This window comes from Aptenodytes patagonicus, chromosome 13 (assembly GCF_965638725.1).
Source record: "Aptenodytes patagonicus chromosome 13, bAptPat1.pri.cur, whole genome shotgun sequence".
NCBI classification, from domain to species: Eukaryota; Metazoa; Chordata; class Aves; order Sphenisciformes; family Spheniscidae; genus Aptenodytes; species Aptenodytes patagonicus.
Window position 1 is genome coordinate 14,898,187 of NC_134961.1, and position 16,448 is coordinate 14,914,634.

The 16,448-nt window shown below is 42.7% G+C and overlaps 2 protein-coding genes across 3 annotated transcripts in view; one reads left to right on the plus strand and one right to left on the minus strand.

Moving 5' to 3' along the window:
• Positions 1-1,260: 1,260 nt before the first annotated feature.
• On the minus strand, positions 1,261-9,477 carry MPV17L (MPV17 mitochondrial inner membrane protein like). The gene is made up of 4 exons (XM_076351452.1): positions 9,168-9,477; positions 6,966-7,036; positions 5,708-5,737; positions 1,261-5,544 (listed from the first exon to the last, which is right to left on the minus strand). The coding sequence occupies exons 1-4, from the start codon at positions 9,475-9,477 to the stop codon at positions 5,365-5,367; spliced, it is 591 nt and encodes a 196-aa protein (XP_076207567.1). The 3' UTR covers positions 1,261-5,364.
• Positions 9,478-11,383: 1,906 nt separating this feature from the next.
• Positions 11,384-16,448, plus strand: part of PDXDC1 (pyridoxal dependent decarboxylase domain containing 1) — a 32,961-nt gene continuing 27,896 nt past the window's right edge. The window contains exon 1 of one of the 2 annotated variants that reach the window (XM_076351331.1): positions 11,384-11,506. In XM_076351331.1, coding sequence (XP_076207446.1) covers positions 11,486-11,506 — 21 coding nt within the window. In that variant the 5' untranslated portion in view covers positions 11,384-11,485. The remainder of the gene's footprint in view (positions 11,507-16,448) is intronic. The other variant, XM_076351332.1, reaches the window with a different exon arrangement.

A 16,448-nucleotide genomic window follows, 5' to 3' on the forward strand; every position in this document is an offset into this window, starting at 1 on the left:
CTTCGTTCTTCTTTAAAATGGATTACAGTAACTTTGATCATTGTGGCCTGGCAATTGAATGTGAATTCTCAGTGCAACTTTGAAATTAAGGTAGTACATACAGTCTTTGGCTGCTTAAGCACAGGAATACTAAGCAGAAGTAGAAAAAAATATTATGTACGTGAGGCATATGTGAAACAGTCACTGGGATTAATCTTTACAGCGTTACTGTCTACATTTCAAATTAGAGGTTGCACAGCAAAAAAGGGTTCACAAAAGAGCTTGAAGAATGATTTAGCAAGGGGCTAACAGAGCTAAACCTATTGTAGTTTATCCAAGGAATAAACAAAAACTTTAACAGTTACCACTACATGCATACAGAAGGCTTTGCCTGCTGTACCAAGTCTTTAAATCTTTCAGAAAGGGAGTAACAGTATCTTATTAGAATGTTAAGGCTAGCTTGATCTAGATAGGTGATAAAATTTCGTAAAAATACATAAATAATTTCTTAGAGATGCAGAAGATTCTCCATTATTTGAAGTCTTTGGATACCTTTCTAGAAGATGGCATGAGACTCGACATCACTGGTTTGATTCAGGAAAAACTCTTTCCTTTGCATTATGCAAGGATTCAGACTGAATAATCTTTTTCGTCCCTGTTGGCCATGAAGTCTATGAAAGAATTTTTCAACTTGAAACCTTTCCATAAAGCTTCCTCCTATTCTAAATAGACAAGAAGTTACAGCAGGGAATGGAGGTGGCATCTCTCTTCCAGTTGTGGAATACATTACTTCCTTCAGCCTCAAATCTTCTGAACCGTTTCCTTCCCAAGAGTATCCCACACAAACCACACTGAGTGTAGTCCTTCAATAAGGACCCCATTGCTAACCTCTGTTCTCTTTAAAAGTTTTTTATATATTTTTCCTACCTGAATTCCTCAGTTCCTTCTGCAAATGTATTAATTATCTAAACAGGTAATTATATCAAAGTTTTACCTCTTTTTAATAAACGAGAAATTAAGTCCACTGGCTTCAGCATAAGGCTTTGAAGATGGTAGTTCTGTTCTGAATTTGTTCAGAAGTGGCAGATGACTTAATGTATGTAACTAACCTTTAAAGGGAGTGAATAATCCCTGCTTATCTTTTACTCTGCTGCAGTGTTAAGGTCTATGACATCAAATTGAGCTTTTTGCTGCATGTGGTCCGTGAAGATCCCGTAAGAACTTTGCATAAGACCTGTCTTTGTTTATACACACACTAGCTAAAGACAGACAGAGCCAAAGAACAGCATTTAACGTTTATTAAGCCTTTGCAAAAACACAAACATTTTTCAGTCAACTTGAAATTCATTATTTTAGTCAAATTCAAGTATTTCTTGCACATCTCACTGGATTGGCACTAGCAGTAGAGACAGCATCATGAGCACAAAGCATTGGCACTTACAGCAGAGAATCAGAAGGCTGAGGCTGCACAGATTTCAAAGGTTGTGCTATACAGAGAACTTAATGTATCAGATATGGTAACAAACTACAGGCAGTTTCACCTTCACTGCAGTATGAAACTGGTTATTTTATGCTGTGTTACTGGATGGTTGTTTCTGGTGTGAAAAAGACAGAGGCCTTCTGGTGAATTTTCCAAGCCTAGAAAGATGTATTTTGCATACTAGTAAGCACAGGAGGTTCATTTGCATAAAAGATTTGCAGTAGAAAAATACTTTTTGAAATTCTCATTCTATCAAATTCAGACTTTACATCTCCACAGCTATCCAGGATAACACAAAGCTGGAACTGCACCTGATATAAATGTCTTCTCATCCCATTTGCTCTTAGAGAGGACCCATGACATGAAAATGTCACCTGAATGCATGCCTAGTAGCTATTGGCAGTGTGTTCCCTTCTTCCTGAGCAACCTACGTGATGTATAATTCTGTTCATCTTTCTGGTTATTGAAATCTGCATGTTCAGCTGGCAATAAGATCAGTGCAATTCCTTGAAATAGTCATAAAGACCTTACGACTGTTTTTGAAAGGGTGGTGGAGAGACATTAGGACAAGTCTTGCCCATCTTTTTTTTCTTTTTTTTTCTTTTTTTAAGAAATTACTGAATTACTAGAAGAAGCAAACGGAAGTTTATATATGTGTCAAATCGGGTTGGACTAGATGACTTGGGCTGGACATCCAGAGGTCCTTTCCAACCTCAACCATTCTGTTATTCTGTGAAATTAATCTTCTAAGCCAAAAAATTTGTCAAGAAATAATGAAGTCTTTAACAACTAAGGGGTTAGGTCCTCAGACTAAATTGACAGAGGCAGAAAATCTTTAGAAGGTGCATTAATTTATGCACACTGGGAATCTGTCCCAACACAGCTTCATTATGTGGGTCTGAAGCGTTCGTAACACCAATCAGTGCTTGTAATTAAAAGAAAAAAAAATGTTTTTTTAATGCAAGAAGGGACTTGGTTTACTTAACTGTTAAGTACCTTAACATAAAAAACAGAGGAAGTGAAAGGATTATGCAGAATCTAAATTTTACTGAAATATAATAGCTACAGGCTTCCATTACATGAAAGAACTGTACTTCGAGTAATAGAAATATGGAGAGAAACCCTGAAGCCCCACTCAGATAAACTTGAAGACAAAGTAGGGTTTAGCTCAAATTCCCAAGCAAAAAGCTAGCAGCACAAAAGCATACAGCAATAAAGCACAGCTTGTATAAGCTTTTAAGCTGTTTACAATAAAAGATGGACCTTCCATTCATTAAATACTCCTGCTGAAGAAAAGCATCAGCGTTATACAGATCATAAGAAGAGTTTTAAATTCTTGATTCACCTGGGGATTAAGTTTTACCAACTATACCCATGCAGAAATATTTTTTGCACTGAGTTGCAGCAGAACATCGCATACTGCTTACAGCAAACGAACACCGTTTCACTATTTCACTCTCCTTGTAATGTCATTATTTTCCAGTTCCCTTCTCCAAGTGAATTCTATTAATCATTAAACACTTAAGGCACAAGCAGAAATAAAAATAAATAGCATCTGTAAAAAAAAGTAAAATACTTAATTAGCACACCTTATCTGAAACTTTTAAGTCTCACTGAACAGAACAGACACTATTCTGATCCTAAAAATATCAACAGAAAAAACACTACTGAAATTGCTTCTTTATCCTGAGAACTTTATACACACAATAACAATTGAACAGCTATAGCTGTCTGAAACATATATTTACTCAACTTTCATTTTTCAAACAGACAGACAAAATGCAGTTAGTTCCTTTGTGGATTTCTACTCCTACTGGGATGTCCAGCATCAGGATTGCCCAATTCACACTGTGGGATTCACGCAGCAACACCCACTAAATTGCTCCCATAGGGACATGTAAGATAGACACCAAGCAGGGGAATTCAACTCACCAAATATGAGCATCTACGATGAAGTTATCTACATAGCAGCTAGACATCTGAGACTCTCTGTTATCGAGGGAAAGAAATACACTGACAGTGCACAATTCGCCATACCCTAAAACAGATGTCTAAACCTGCCTATTTTCCTTCACTGACTATAAACAGAGCTTAAACTGATTAGCCAAGTTGCAGATGTCCACAGTACATATGTCAAAAGTCAATTAAAATTAATTCCACCTTAAGATCATAGGCAAGTGTCCTCTTCCAGGTCTGCCTGTGCAGCTGAAGATGGAATTGCAGTGACTTGTCTATCCTGAGAGGGAAGGTACCTCCTCCACCTGTCTGCCAGCAAAACAGGCTGTAAAAGCAGCCCTCCTGCCATCTACCCTCCTCCCATCTGCTGTAGTCCTGTAGTCAAAGCCATACAGGTACCTTGCATCACTCTTGACCACTGGGTTATACTAAACAAGTTGATTTTACCTGGAATAGATTGGGCAGTGCTTGCATGATCCCTTTCCCTGTCTGAGCTAAGCAGCATTGGGCTCCCACAGTGACAAATAATTGTAAGCAACATATTGAGTAGTACAGCTGCTGGCCAAAGGAATGTATATTTATAGCCTAAACAGGCTTTGGTTTACTATTTAGACAAGACTGAGGAATTCGGACATTCCTCAGAGTGGTTTATTATTATTGTAACAAAGACGGTTGAGTCTTCTCTTTACAATCATTATCAAGATGGGTTAAATCAGATATTGTTTCAAGCTCACAATTTGGTAACTTCAAGGCATAAAATCCCATTCTAATAGACCAAGGGCTCCTTTACTGGTCTGATTTCAACTTACTGCAATCACAGAAATTTGCACAGTTCCTGTTCTGAGATACATATGCATATTTAAAAAATACCGATGAGCACACCTGCATCCAGACCTGATCCTCAGTTGACAAAGCAGATCTATAATTAATTTTCACCTTCTCCTAGTCTCCTGTGTGTAGTTACCCAGTGTCTTTTATGAATAGGAACGTTTAAAAGCCATTTGAAGAAGAAATGGAAGTTCCTTATATATAGCTGGATTGTTTTGATATGGATTCTGGCATTCACATTACGTTCCTTCCCATGCTCTTTTTCTTCAAAATCTAATTATATCTTGAACATACTGAAACAGTAGAAAAGAGTGAAGGTTCCAAGACTCCCATGTACTCTTCAATACTTTGACCCTTGAGGAGCAAAGGAAGAAGTTGTTGACACATATAACAAAAGCTCACTGCAGCGTTTAGTTAGGTTCCATCATGCAGGAGCTGCTTATGACTGATGCTTCCAAGTGTCAATATGCAGCATCCACCCCAAAGAACTCTGACCAAAGTTAATTATCTTTATTCTCCCAGTTAAAAGATGTAAAAATATATTTCAGGTTTGTACATTCTATGAAATAATTCATTTGCTATATAGATTTTCATGTAGAATAAAGCAAGTTTGCCCCTATAGAAAAGTGGTCCCTACAAAACACAGCACTTTTGTTTTCTGACTAAAACAGATTCAATGCCACTTTTTAGATAAGAAACCCATTAAATTTTGTTCTGCAAAAGCAATCTTGCACTGATAACAATTGTCAAGTCTGACAACTGATGATTTAATGTTCTGTTCCCCTTCTTCTAACAATTACAAGTTGCTTGAAAATTAAATTAGTTAGTATTTCTCCCCAGTGAGGTGGTCTGACATAACGTGCAAATGCTTACATTGCCCTGTAAGTCAGTTGTTCCCAGAAGAGATGGGCTGGTAGCATAAAAATAATAAAATGCCAAGATACAATTGGCCTCTTTTATGAAAAATAAACAGGCACAAGACAAACTGTTCCACTGCTTATACTAACCAACAAATGTTGAGATGACTGTTTATTTTAAACACAGCAATGAGGCTGCAGTGTGGTTTACTGCAGCCAGTAAACTCAGTTTAACAATTTAGAATGTGTTCAGAACTAAAGTTCTTATTTCTCTGATGATTCTTCATCTGCATTGACCTTCTCTCTTTGGAGCCACAGAAATGCTGACTTTGCTGTGCCGTCTCCACTCTGTTGGGAAAAGCAAATGAAGGTAGCCCAGACAAAGCCACAGAGCCCAGTGTAAGCTGTTCGCAGGTAAACAGGGACCAAAAGGAAGTTTGACAGCTGTGTTGGAAGGAGAGAGCTCAGTTAGTGCTCCAGGCATTGTTAGGTCTTACACCTACACACCCACAACTCCACTGACTTCTCGCTGGGTTAGATATACTATGAATGCATCGGAACAGGTTTATGAGAAAGAAAGGCTCACCGAGTTACCCTAAAAACTCACCTGCACAAAAGGCCAGTACATCAGTCCCGTCTGAAATGAAAATGAATCTTTTGTTATTCTTATAGACTTCAACCACAAAGAATCATTTTTTCTTAACACATTTAGCAAAGACTGACACATATTTGAGTAAAGTTAATAAAAGCTGTTCAATTGCAAATTAAGTTGCTTAACTTAGAGGTTGCAGTATTAAACTTCTAATCATCTTCATGAGCCCCTATGCTAAGAGTTTCTCAAACACATTATTCTAACTCATTTTAAATACAAAACTCTAAGCACAGTTAAGTCTTTATAGTCACCTGACACCAGATACATAAGCACATTTACCAGATGGGTGAACAAATGTTTAAATATGGGAACATTTGTTTCAGCCATGAATGAAAAATACCACTGAACACTATTTATTTCACACTTGCAATGCTCCTTCCAGTTATTCATATATGTAAAGCTTTTTTGCAAAACTCAATAGATTATTTACTCATAGAACAGAAGGTCAATAGAAACCTTATGTTTTGATAGGATATCGTGGGCACTGTTTTTAGAATCATCCTCCATAGGAATAAAAATAATCCTTTTCTATCGTACCTACATAGTTCCACAGTGTGAAGAGAAATTCACATTGCATCACAGTTTCTCCTTCTATTATATTTTTTCTGCTAATTTATCATTCTTCTTACACCTGAGAAATCTTTAAAATTCTTAATTTGCTCAGCTCTGAGGTAGCACAGATAATTTTTTCCTGTGTATGCAGAAATGCAAACCAAAACCAGCTATTTATACCAAAGTCTTATTAAAACAAGGGATTGTGTTCTGAAAGTGAGAAGACTGTCACTGAAAAGTACAGGCTGAAAACGATTCCTAAAAAAGATGTCTCTATGACTTATGATTTTAACAGGTGTTCATGTAAGTGTTGTCAATGGCATTACTAACTAAACACTGGTGTGTGGGTACTTCTTAAGATAAAAGGTAGTACAATCTTAATCAGTGTTGTATCGTAGGGCTCTCATTCAAACAGAGATGGGTGCAAGTCTTATGTATATAAACATTGTACATCTTTAAAATGGCATCATTTAACCATCTGGCAGCAGTCCCTGCTCCAGACTACCCTGACTTCACATGACTGCTGGTACTTAAAGCTTCCTACACATAATCAAATAATGGAGTGAGAGAAAGGCTGTTGGAAGAAGGAATATTCCAAATATTTTATCCAATATTATTGTTTTTTTGCGTAGCTCAGAGATAAGCGAATTGCTTGCCTCACCTTATATGTATTCCAAAATTTCTTTTTACAGTCTGAAAAGATGTCCTCTTTCCTCTGAAGGATGCTCATACCTAGTGGCAAAATATTTACAACAATCAGAAAAAATGCAAAAATGAAATGTTCACTTTTTTCAATGATACCCCAAACTCTTCTCACAATATATTACAATAGCTTTGAAAGAAAAGCTGGTATCATTATAAAGAAAAAATACCATTCCAGCTACCTGATAGTGCTACATCGTATCTCCTCATCTATTGACTTGGCTCTTAGCAGTGACACCACAAATCAACTGGAATATACTGTATAGATGGTATATCATATCTGTTCCACCGCCACATAATTCACCAGTGGTATGGCAGTGGAACAGATATGATAAAAGTACCTTTTACACCCCTGAGACAGAGAGAAGGCAGCATTCTGCACACTGTTGAATTGCCAGAAGTGGTCCGGATCCTTCAAGGAGTGTAGGTGCCTACAGGCCATTGAAGTCAGTGAAAAAGGGCACCTAATTTATTTATTTTTTTTAATTTCAGCTATAATCAACGTTATTTTTTTACCTTCACAAATTCTAGAATTGACAAGCAGAACAGCTTCAAAACCTACTTGTTTAACCCTCCACATACAGAGTTCCAAAATTTTAAATAAATTCTAGTTGATCCAAACTCCTCTTGATTCCAGGAAAACACAACCTCACAACAGGCTCCCATCATTACACCTAAGATCAAGAGAAAAGCGGTAAGACTTGAAATTCTGTATTAGACACATGCAAACTGGAAATAAATTAACTGAATGAATTCCCATCACATGAAATACCGTTTAAAGGGTTCAAAATAATAAACCCTTTAAATGGTAATTCATGTGAGGAGAATCTTCAGGTGTCAAATTAAGACTACACCTTTCTAAGAGATGTAGCAGCTCTTCAAAGATCACCCACCTTAACCGGAAGACGTGACCTGTATTAAGCAAGGTATTAGACAACATGCTTTTAACAAATCAATCTAAAATCAAAAGCTACACATTTGTGCATAAGCAGAGGCCCGAAGTTGCTTAGTCCAACTCAGGTATCTTTCTAGATATTTGCATGCCACGAGGTTATCAGTATCTCTCAACAAATACATTATTTTGCTATTACGTCACACTGCTACCCAATTTAGGGATTTTTACCATCCCTTTTGTGGTCCTTCAAATTTTTCCAGTCCTCGGGCAATTCTCTGCTTGCATTCTGACACAGGCAGATAGGATTTTGAGAGTATCTGATGTTTGACTTCTTCCTCCGCTTCATTTCTCTTCAATCACAAACTGAATGATTTTCCTGTCGGGGTCATAAAATGCAGATCTTCCAATACCAGGCAAAAAGAGTACCCATCTCGCTCTTCTTCCACGTGAAGTTGAAATTAAATGAGTGCCTTGTTTTACACTAGTCTCACCTATTATTTTTCTTATTCCCTCGTGTTTATTTTTGAAATAGACATTAGTCTTCTCTAAAGTGTCTTCTTATTCATTAGCTTTTGAGATCATACATTAGCAGAAATATGCTGCGTTTCTACATACTCTCACAGCAGAAGATGGTACAGTTTATTTGCTAACTATAGTATTTCCTGACATTTACAGTTAATTCTGTTTTGGAAACGAGACAGCTGATGTTGAGAACTGAGCAGAGCAATTCAAGCAGACGTGGGTGGTACAATCCTTGTAAGGTGCTTTGACTTCTTTGCAACTAAAAGCTACGGGCCCAACCAAGCCCCAGGCAGAACTCCACTCTGGCAGAGCACCCCCTGTAGCTGCCCTACACACATACTCGGGGAGAGCCCCTGGCGTTTGCAGGTCCCTAACCGCTTCCCCAGCTCCGAGCGCAGCTCTGCCCGCGGCTGCGGCGTTTTCCGAGGCCTCGTGGCGGCAGTGCCTCGGCGGGGACCCACGGCACGCCGCGAGTCCGCTGCCCGAGGACCACTCAGCCCCGCACCGGGGCTGCGGGAGCCGACCCGCTGCGATCACCGCCCGGCAGGCCGGGCGGGCGGGGCGGTACCCAACCACCCCCTCCTATCTGGGGTGAAAAGTCCCGCTTTCGGTGGCCGCTCTCCAAGACCGCATCCAGCGTGCGCGCGCCGGGGTTCTCCGACCGACGCCCCCGGCCGCCCGCTGCTCGGCACGCCCGCCCCCGCCGCCCCGAGATGGCGGTGCCCGGGCGGCGGCGGCACTCACCCGTGTAGAAGGCGAGGATGGCGACGGGAGCGCCGAGGAGCTGGTCGCAGAGCACCTTGCCGAGGACGGCGGGCGGCCGGCGGCCGGGCAGCGCCCGCTCCAGCGCCCGCAGCCAGACGTAGCTGAAGTTGCCGTGGAAGGCGAGGGCCACCAGCGCTACGCGCCGCGTCTGCGCCCAGTCGGGCGGCTGCCCCCGCCGCCGCCACAGCTGCTGAGCCGCGTCGCCCGCCGCGAAGAGCCCGCCGTAGAGCAGCACGTTGCAGAGCCAGGGGAAGCGGCGCACCCCGCCGCGCAGCAGCGCCCCGGCCATCGCCCGCCGCCTCTTCCGCCCGCCTCCTCCTCCTCGCGGGCACGCCCGCCGCCGCCCTCGCCATCTCTGCGGTCCCCGCTCCCCCCCCAGGGCTACCCCGCCCGGGGTGCCGCCTCCGCCGGACCTGCCCCTGCCAGGGAAGGCCGGCACCCCACGGCGTGCCCCGTGCTCGGCCTCCCCGCGGCCGCGCCCGCCTCCGGTGGGCCCGCAGGTGATCGCTGGGCACACGGGCTCGGGTTCGTGGGGTTATTTTTCAAGTGACTGTGTGTTCACTCAGGAGTAGGTCACTGTGTCTCCTGGGCTTCGGTCTAAGGTGCACCGTGGAGGCACCGTACAGTATTGCTGCAATAATTAAGAGACAAGTGAAAACTAGGCACTGTTTGCTTATTATCTTTTAAATTATCTCCTTGTTCCTTGCTTACATGGGTAGGTTATGGCTTTTTCTTTTCAATTTTGCTATTGTTTTGCAATCCAGTTTCTGTTACCTCACTTGAGTGGGGCTGATGCACACCTGCTGAGCAGCAACAGCCCATGCAGTTCCTCCACTTTGCCCTCTGCTATTGAGACAATGTGAGGAGAAAGCCAGAAGTGATGTATGTTTACGCAAGGGACTCGCGTACACAGCTTTGTACACACAACCATTGCCACTGAGTGGATCTGAAGTCCATAAAGTGAGCTTACAGCTAGGGAGGCTTGTGTCCTGCAGGGCAGCCCTTGGCCACAGAAGACAACGAGCGCACCCGAAAGCTTCCCCTTGGTCTTGGCAATGGGCTGAGTTGACTTAGGGAACCATCTCCAGGCAGGAGGTGGTAGTTCACTCTGTGTCCTAATAGTAACTGGGATGAATACGTTTGAAACGATCATGGAATCTTGCAGGAATGACTATAAATAGGCATGGATGGCTTGTAGATTGAAATACATTTTAATAACAAAATTAGAGCGAGCTGCCCAGCGCTTGGGAGACACGCTGTGTCAGGGCCCATGAGCTGTCCTTACCAGCTTTTGTCATCCGAATACATAGACACGGCCCTGGGAAAAACAGAACATCAATGATTTCTGCAAGTTGTGCTATTAAATAATATAAATGGCGCTAAAAAGAAGAGGAATATGTACCGAAAAATAACTCGAGCTTGAAGGAACAGAAATAAAGCTCTGGAAAAGAGGGTTTGGCTGTCCGGGGACTGCCTGTCCGACGTGAGCCCGCAGGCAGGTGCGTACTGCGTTCCCGCCCTCGCCACCCCCGGGGCACGTCCCCGTGCTCTCCGCCGCGGGAGGCCCCGCTCGGCCCGGCGGGGCAGGGCGGCCTATTGCCAGGGACGGGTGTCGCTCGGGGCTCCCCCCGAGTCTGGACGAAGCCCGTTCTTCGGGGCTGTGAGCGTGCCCCTGCGGGACCCATACGTGGAGGAAGGGTTTTGGTGCCACCGTAACAAGCCCCTGTAGGCCGAGCTGACGACACCGGCGTGACAGCCGGGAGGTTTGTGGAGGCTGCAGCCATGCAGAACCCTCCCGGAGTGTCGGGCTGCCACGACCCGCCGCCGCGGGGATTCGAACCCGTGACACACCAGCGGCACCTCCGCGCAGCTCTCGCCTCCCTGCTCCGCTCCCCGGCGACAGTCGGTCGCTGCCCGGGCCGCACTCGCTGCGCATGCGCCAGTACCTGTCACCTCCCCGGTCGTTCTCCAGGACTGTTCCACCAGCTGGAGCGGGGGGGGCGGGAAGTGGCAGCGGGCGGTGTGCGGAGGAAAGGGAGCTGGCTGCGCTCTCCCTAGCCCGTGCTGTCACGGCGCGCGGCCCCGCCCCGCCTTCCGCAGCGTCGCTGCCCCGGATCCTTCCCGCCCGTCTGCCGCGGTGGTCTCGGCCGCGGGGCGGGCCTGCCGCCGTTCCCTAGGTGAGCGCGTTCCCCGCCCCTCCCGCCGCGGCCTCGTCAGCGCTGCCAGCGTGGAGCCGGCCGGGGCTGAGGCGGAAGTGCCCGGCGGGGAGGCGGCGCGCACCGGGGACCCCGCCGGCTATGGACGCCTCTCTGGAGAAGGTCTGCGTGGGCGCGCCGGTGCCAGGCTGGCGGGGGAGGGGGCGGCCCGGGGGGCCGGGGCACCTGCGGGCGGAGGGGTGCTGAGGCGCGACGGGCCCTGAGGGGCGGCGGCGGCGGCCCTGAGGGGCGAGCGGGCCCTGGCGGTCGCGTCGCTGACGGGGCGGTGGGGCCGCGCCGCGGGGAAGGGGCCGGGGTCGGCGGCGGGCCGGGGCTCGATGCGGCGCTTCCCCAGCGCCTCGGCTGCGGCGGCGTCGCGGCCCCGCCGGGGCTCCCGGCTCGCTTCCGCCGAGGGGGGGCTATGCCACATGGGCCTGAGTCAACTTTGTCTCACGAAGCCTTGAGTCACCAGTGAAGCCCAGGGGCGTGCTCCCCTCCCGCTCCCCAGCCACGGCGCTTGGTGTTCGTCGCCTGTGTGAACGCCGTCTATTTCTGTCCCCTGGATCTATAAAAAGTCTGAATAACTACCAGGAAATGCTTTAGGAAAGGGTTTTTTTTGTTTGTTTTCTTAAAAAGAAGATGGAGTTTATTTCCTGGGAATGTTAGCCTTCAGCAGGGTAGTAGAGAAAATATTATTTGACCTTTTTTTTCCACATTTTATACTGGAGGTGTTTGCAGCCCTGTGTTTGCTCTCTTATGTCCAATGTACTATACAAAGCAAATATTGATTCTGTAATACCGCAAGTGACTGAGAAAACTTATTTTGCCTTTGTCACTGTGAGTCAGTCAGAATCTGGTAGAGTAATCTGGGACCTGCCACACTTCTGCTGGCTTCCATGGGACCTGCTGTGCTTCAGAAGATCTGTCCTAGAAGTGAGGATGGAATGGCTGCTCATACATAGCTTATTGCCATTACTGTATGTCTTTGAGGACAGTATACATTTGGAATGATTTATACTTTATATGCTTAAGAGATGTTAATGCATCCTTCCCCTTCACATCATTTATACACAGCATTACTATACACAGCATGTTCAGTTTTATGTAATCTTTGGAATTGGCTAGAGAAGATTGAATGGGATGTGTTATAGTAAAATGAATAGTAAGGAAATTCAGGAAGTTATCTTTCTGATGTAGTTAATGAATTGGTAGCAAAATGGTTTGATATGTTCCAATCCACATGAAGAATACAGTGTTAAAGAGTATTTGGTAGCCTTTAAAAGCTTAAGTTCTTTATTGGGGCTGACAAAAGTTAAAGTGACTGCTGCTTGTTCTGAAAATTTTTAATTACTGAAGTAAAACTTAATTGAATATACTAGTTTGGAATATGGTCTTTATCAACCGGACTCAAGCAGAATAACGGTACAATATGCAGTTATTTAAAGAAGGCACATTAGTACAGGGCAAGTGACTGTCCTGTAGTACTGACAAAGTCCTTATAAACTTTGTTTGACTAGGTCATCATAAGAAGCAATAAAAACACCACGTAAGAATCAAATACCTAAATTTCTTAACAGAATAAAAATCTATGTTTTCGTTATTTGTATTCTTGATGTAAAGAATAGTCTATAATGGTGAGGGCCCTACGAAAACTTGCATGTCTGATTTTTCAATATATGCCAATAGATAGACGTGTATAAAGAGTTATTGTTTGTTTTACTTCCTCTCGTTTATCGTGGCACTTTTCCCCATGTATGATAAAAGCTGTAGTCTTCTGTGTAATAACATATCACAATACAATTATTGTCTTCTAGCCACTTAGCAGGTAGTGCCCTCCTGAAATAGTCTTTGGTTAAGATTGTTGTAAATCAGTACAATCTGCACTCTATTTAGTCTTGAGCATGATATATAAGAAGTCTTTTCCCTAAATAAATTTGAAATTAATCCAAGTTGGGATATGTTTATCCATAGACAATGTGCGTCCACTTATCTTGTGCTTATTTAAGCATTATCATAATACATCTGAGACTGTCTTTTATTTGAACCATGGATTCTCTCCTCCTTATTTATTTATACATGTAGCATATTGGGTTGTCAGTGATAAGTACTTTTAACTTGTATTAAAATTTGTCAAAATTTTGTACTTTTCATAACAAAAGCAGCATTTTAGTAGAATCACCTAATTAGCTGTAATGCATGGTGACACTGAATGACTCAGTTATTAGGTTCTTGCAAATGGAAAAAGATTTTTTTATAGCAGATGAGAAACTTCTCAAGAATTGAAAACATTGCATGATAGTATTGTGAGGAAAACTGTTGTAGAATCTGACACACAGGTGTGCACACCAACAATCTCACAGTTTGAGTTTGCAAATTGTCTTTGTTTTACCAGACAAATGTTTTGGGGTTTTTATGTATGAAAGTTGTGTGTCATAAGTGGTATAATTAGAATTAATTTTGTCTGAAATCCAGAAAGCTTTTTCGGGGTGAACTTCAAATTTAAGTTCTTCTGGAAACCTGTGTTAAATTTCAGAAGGTTGGCTAACAGATCTATGATTTTTCCCCTCCCCCGCCTTTATATTTTGATAGAAGTGACCAATCTTCTGAAGGATTTTAACATTTTAATTTTCAAGTTAGGTGACTTTGTCAATGGTAAAATAGGGCAAATTCTTTCCTTATAACTTCTTGCTGTCTCTACAGCAGTGTTTTCCCTAAGCATGAAAAAACTGTTTTGGTTTCTTGCTCAGCCTGTGACTTTTGTCTTTTGTTACTGTGTTAATTACCACAACATCCTGGTAACTTTACGGAAAACTCGTGACAGCAGACTTGCGTGCAAATCCTGCTGCATGTCAGGGAAGTGATAAAGATTAAAAGAGCAAACACCTGTAAGGAGAAGCCTTGTGGTGATACAGTGCCATTTCCATTCAAGTCTAACAGTCATGAAGTGGCTGCTTTTTTGTTATCTAAAACTTTTTGTAGCCTGGAGAATAAACACAATATTCTTTTGGCTGAAGAATACTGATATTGTTTGAGATTAATTTACTGTTGAGAACAGTTTTTGATGGTAAAACTTCCTTCTGGGCACATACAATAATGTAGTGGGAAAATGAGGCATACTTCTCATGAAATACTTAATGAGTTACACCTGTGAGTTTCTTTGCACACACAATAGTTTATGTAGACTGTTTAAAAGTTGTCCCTTTCTTACATTAGGAGTACAGCCTATGGAAATGCAAAACCAAGCTTGTAGAACATTGGTATATGAAGCAACATTCTCCTTTTTGAATTCGTAATTAACGTTCAGTCTTACCACAACTGGAGAATGGCCCCTTATCCTTCCCCAGTTGCCAAGTGACCCCAAGGTGTGACATGCTGCCTATAAAACCAGAAACAGTTTACAGTTCAAAGTGCTTAAAAAAATAGTAACAGATTAGTTACAGAAAAGGGAAGTAACCACAAATCAAACCTATGTCAAGTTAACCTTAGTGAATTGGATTAATACACTTTGAAGGCAACAAATGATAAAAATCAAAGTAGGGTAGCAAATGTCAGGATCTCTGAAGGGCTTAGGGAGGCAGAAGGTGTCCGGTTGCTGAATGGACACCTTGAAGGAAGAAGCAGTGACTGGTGCCTTCTTAGAGCTTGAAAGAACATTGCATGTCTTGTAACTCAGCTGGTCAAAGGATCACCTAACTGATCAGAGTCAGATCCTGTGATACTAGGGAAAGGACTGAGTGCATAAACTAAGGCTAATATAATATCTAATGCACCTGTTTTAACCCCCTCAGAAAGTGTGTTGTCCTGTGGTTCAGGAGGTATTCAAGAACTCATCCGCCAGTCTTTCTAAAAACAGTTCAAGAACATGAAAAAAGTATTCTGGTTATTACTGATTGGATTTTATACACACTTGATCTCATTTACAGACTAAACTAAAGCAACGTACTACTTTATTATGGCATGTTATTAAAGTGTTCAGAAACCTTTCTTAACGGAGCAGTTCGTTGTTGCAACTTTGCCACACCTATTTTTCTTGTTGCTTAAAATAAGTAGGTAGTCTTCTGCTTCCCACATCCATGCCCTTACTAATGTGAGCAGAGGATGAAACATATATAAAATTCAGTGTGCAGCAGTAAAAGGTTTGGTTTTTTTTTTTCTTCCCATAGTTCAAAGGAGAAAATAAATTGCTGCATGTCCACTTAACAATTGGAAAAAAACCAGAAGGGATTCATTTTCCAATTAAACCCACATCAGAATTCAAAGGCTTGCTTGATTTCATAGCGTTTTATGGAGCTTAGCATAACTTCTAACGACTTTTTAAACTGTATTTTATGTATTTATTCTGCCAGCTTATTGGCAGAAGGGTTTCATGCACATGTAATTACTACTAAGTGAGACAGGATGAATCACAAGGTAAGCATATGCAGGTTTTAACATCTGATGTAATTCCAGCAGGTGAATTTTGTGTTAGTAACAAAAAAAAGCAGCTCGGAGCCCTTTCTGTAATGCCTCTACATCTTGTGTCCTCATGTACAACAAATCTGTTTGAATATTTGCATGTGATGGCTGAGGAAGGTTCAAGCAAATAACTACCTTCCAGCCATTGATCATGTTTTATGGCAACCTGAATTAAAGTATGCGAAATAGTCACAATCAGTAAATTATGTCTAGTCAATTACTCCCTTAAAGTCCCCTGGGAACAAAACTGATTTCTTAAGGAAGATTTCTTTTCAGAGTTTCTTTGATGTGGTGCAACTCTGGAAACCACTGAAAATGTATGGAAATATTGCCAATGATCATACTTAGATTTTTCTTCTAGCGCGCTCTCTCTCTCTCTCTCTCTCTCTCTCGTATTCTGAGTATCAAATGCTTGCAGTGTATATATTTTTTTTTAATCTCTGTGATGAGGTCTTGAACTTTTTGTATTTGTACTGCTTTTTTCATGCAGCGCTTAATTAAGTTGTGGACCTCATAGCTAGTGGATGTTGTAGAAGCCAGAAGTGTAAACACCCATTTATTTCCAAATGCTGGGAGTTCTTGTGGGAAAATATTATTGCATACTTGCACT

What these genes read in the sequence shown, in the direction of transcription:
- MPV17L (XM_076351452.1), bottom strand. Translation starts at nt 9,477, where the DNA reads ATGGCCGGGGCGCTGCTGCGCGGCGGGGTGCGCCGCTTCCCCTGGCTC. An exon ending in AATTTTGGAATACATATAAG is followed by an intron (nt 5,738 to 6,965) that starts GTGAGGCAAGCA and finishes TTTTCATTTCAG; the next exon opens with ACGGGACTGATGTACTGGCC. An exon ending in TGTACTGGCCTTTTGTGCAG is followed by an intron (nt 5,545 to 5,707) that starts GTGAGTTTTTAG and finishes CTTCCAACACAG; the next exon opens with CTGTCAAACTTCCTTTTGGT.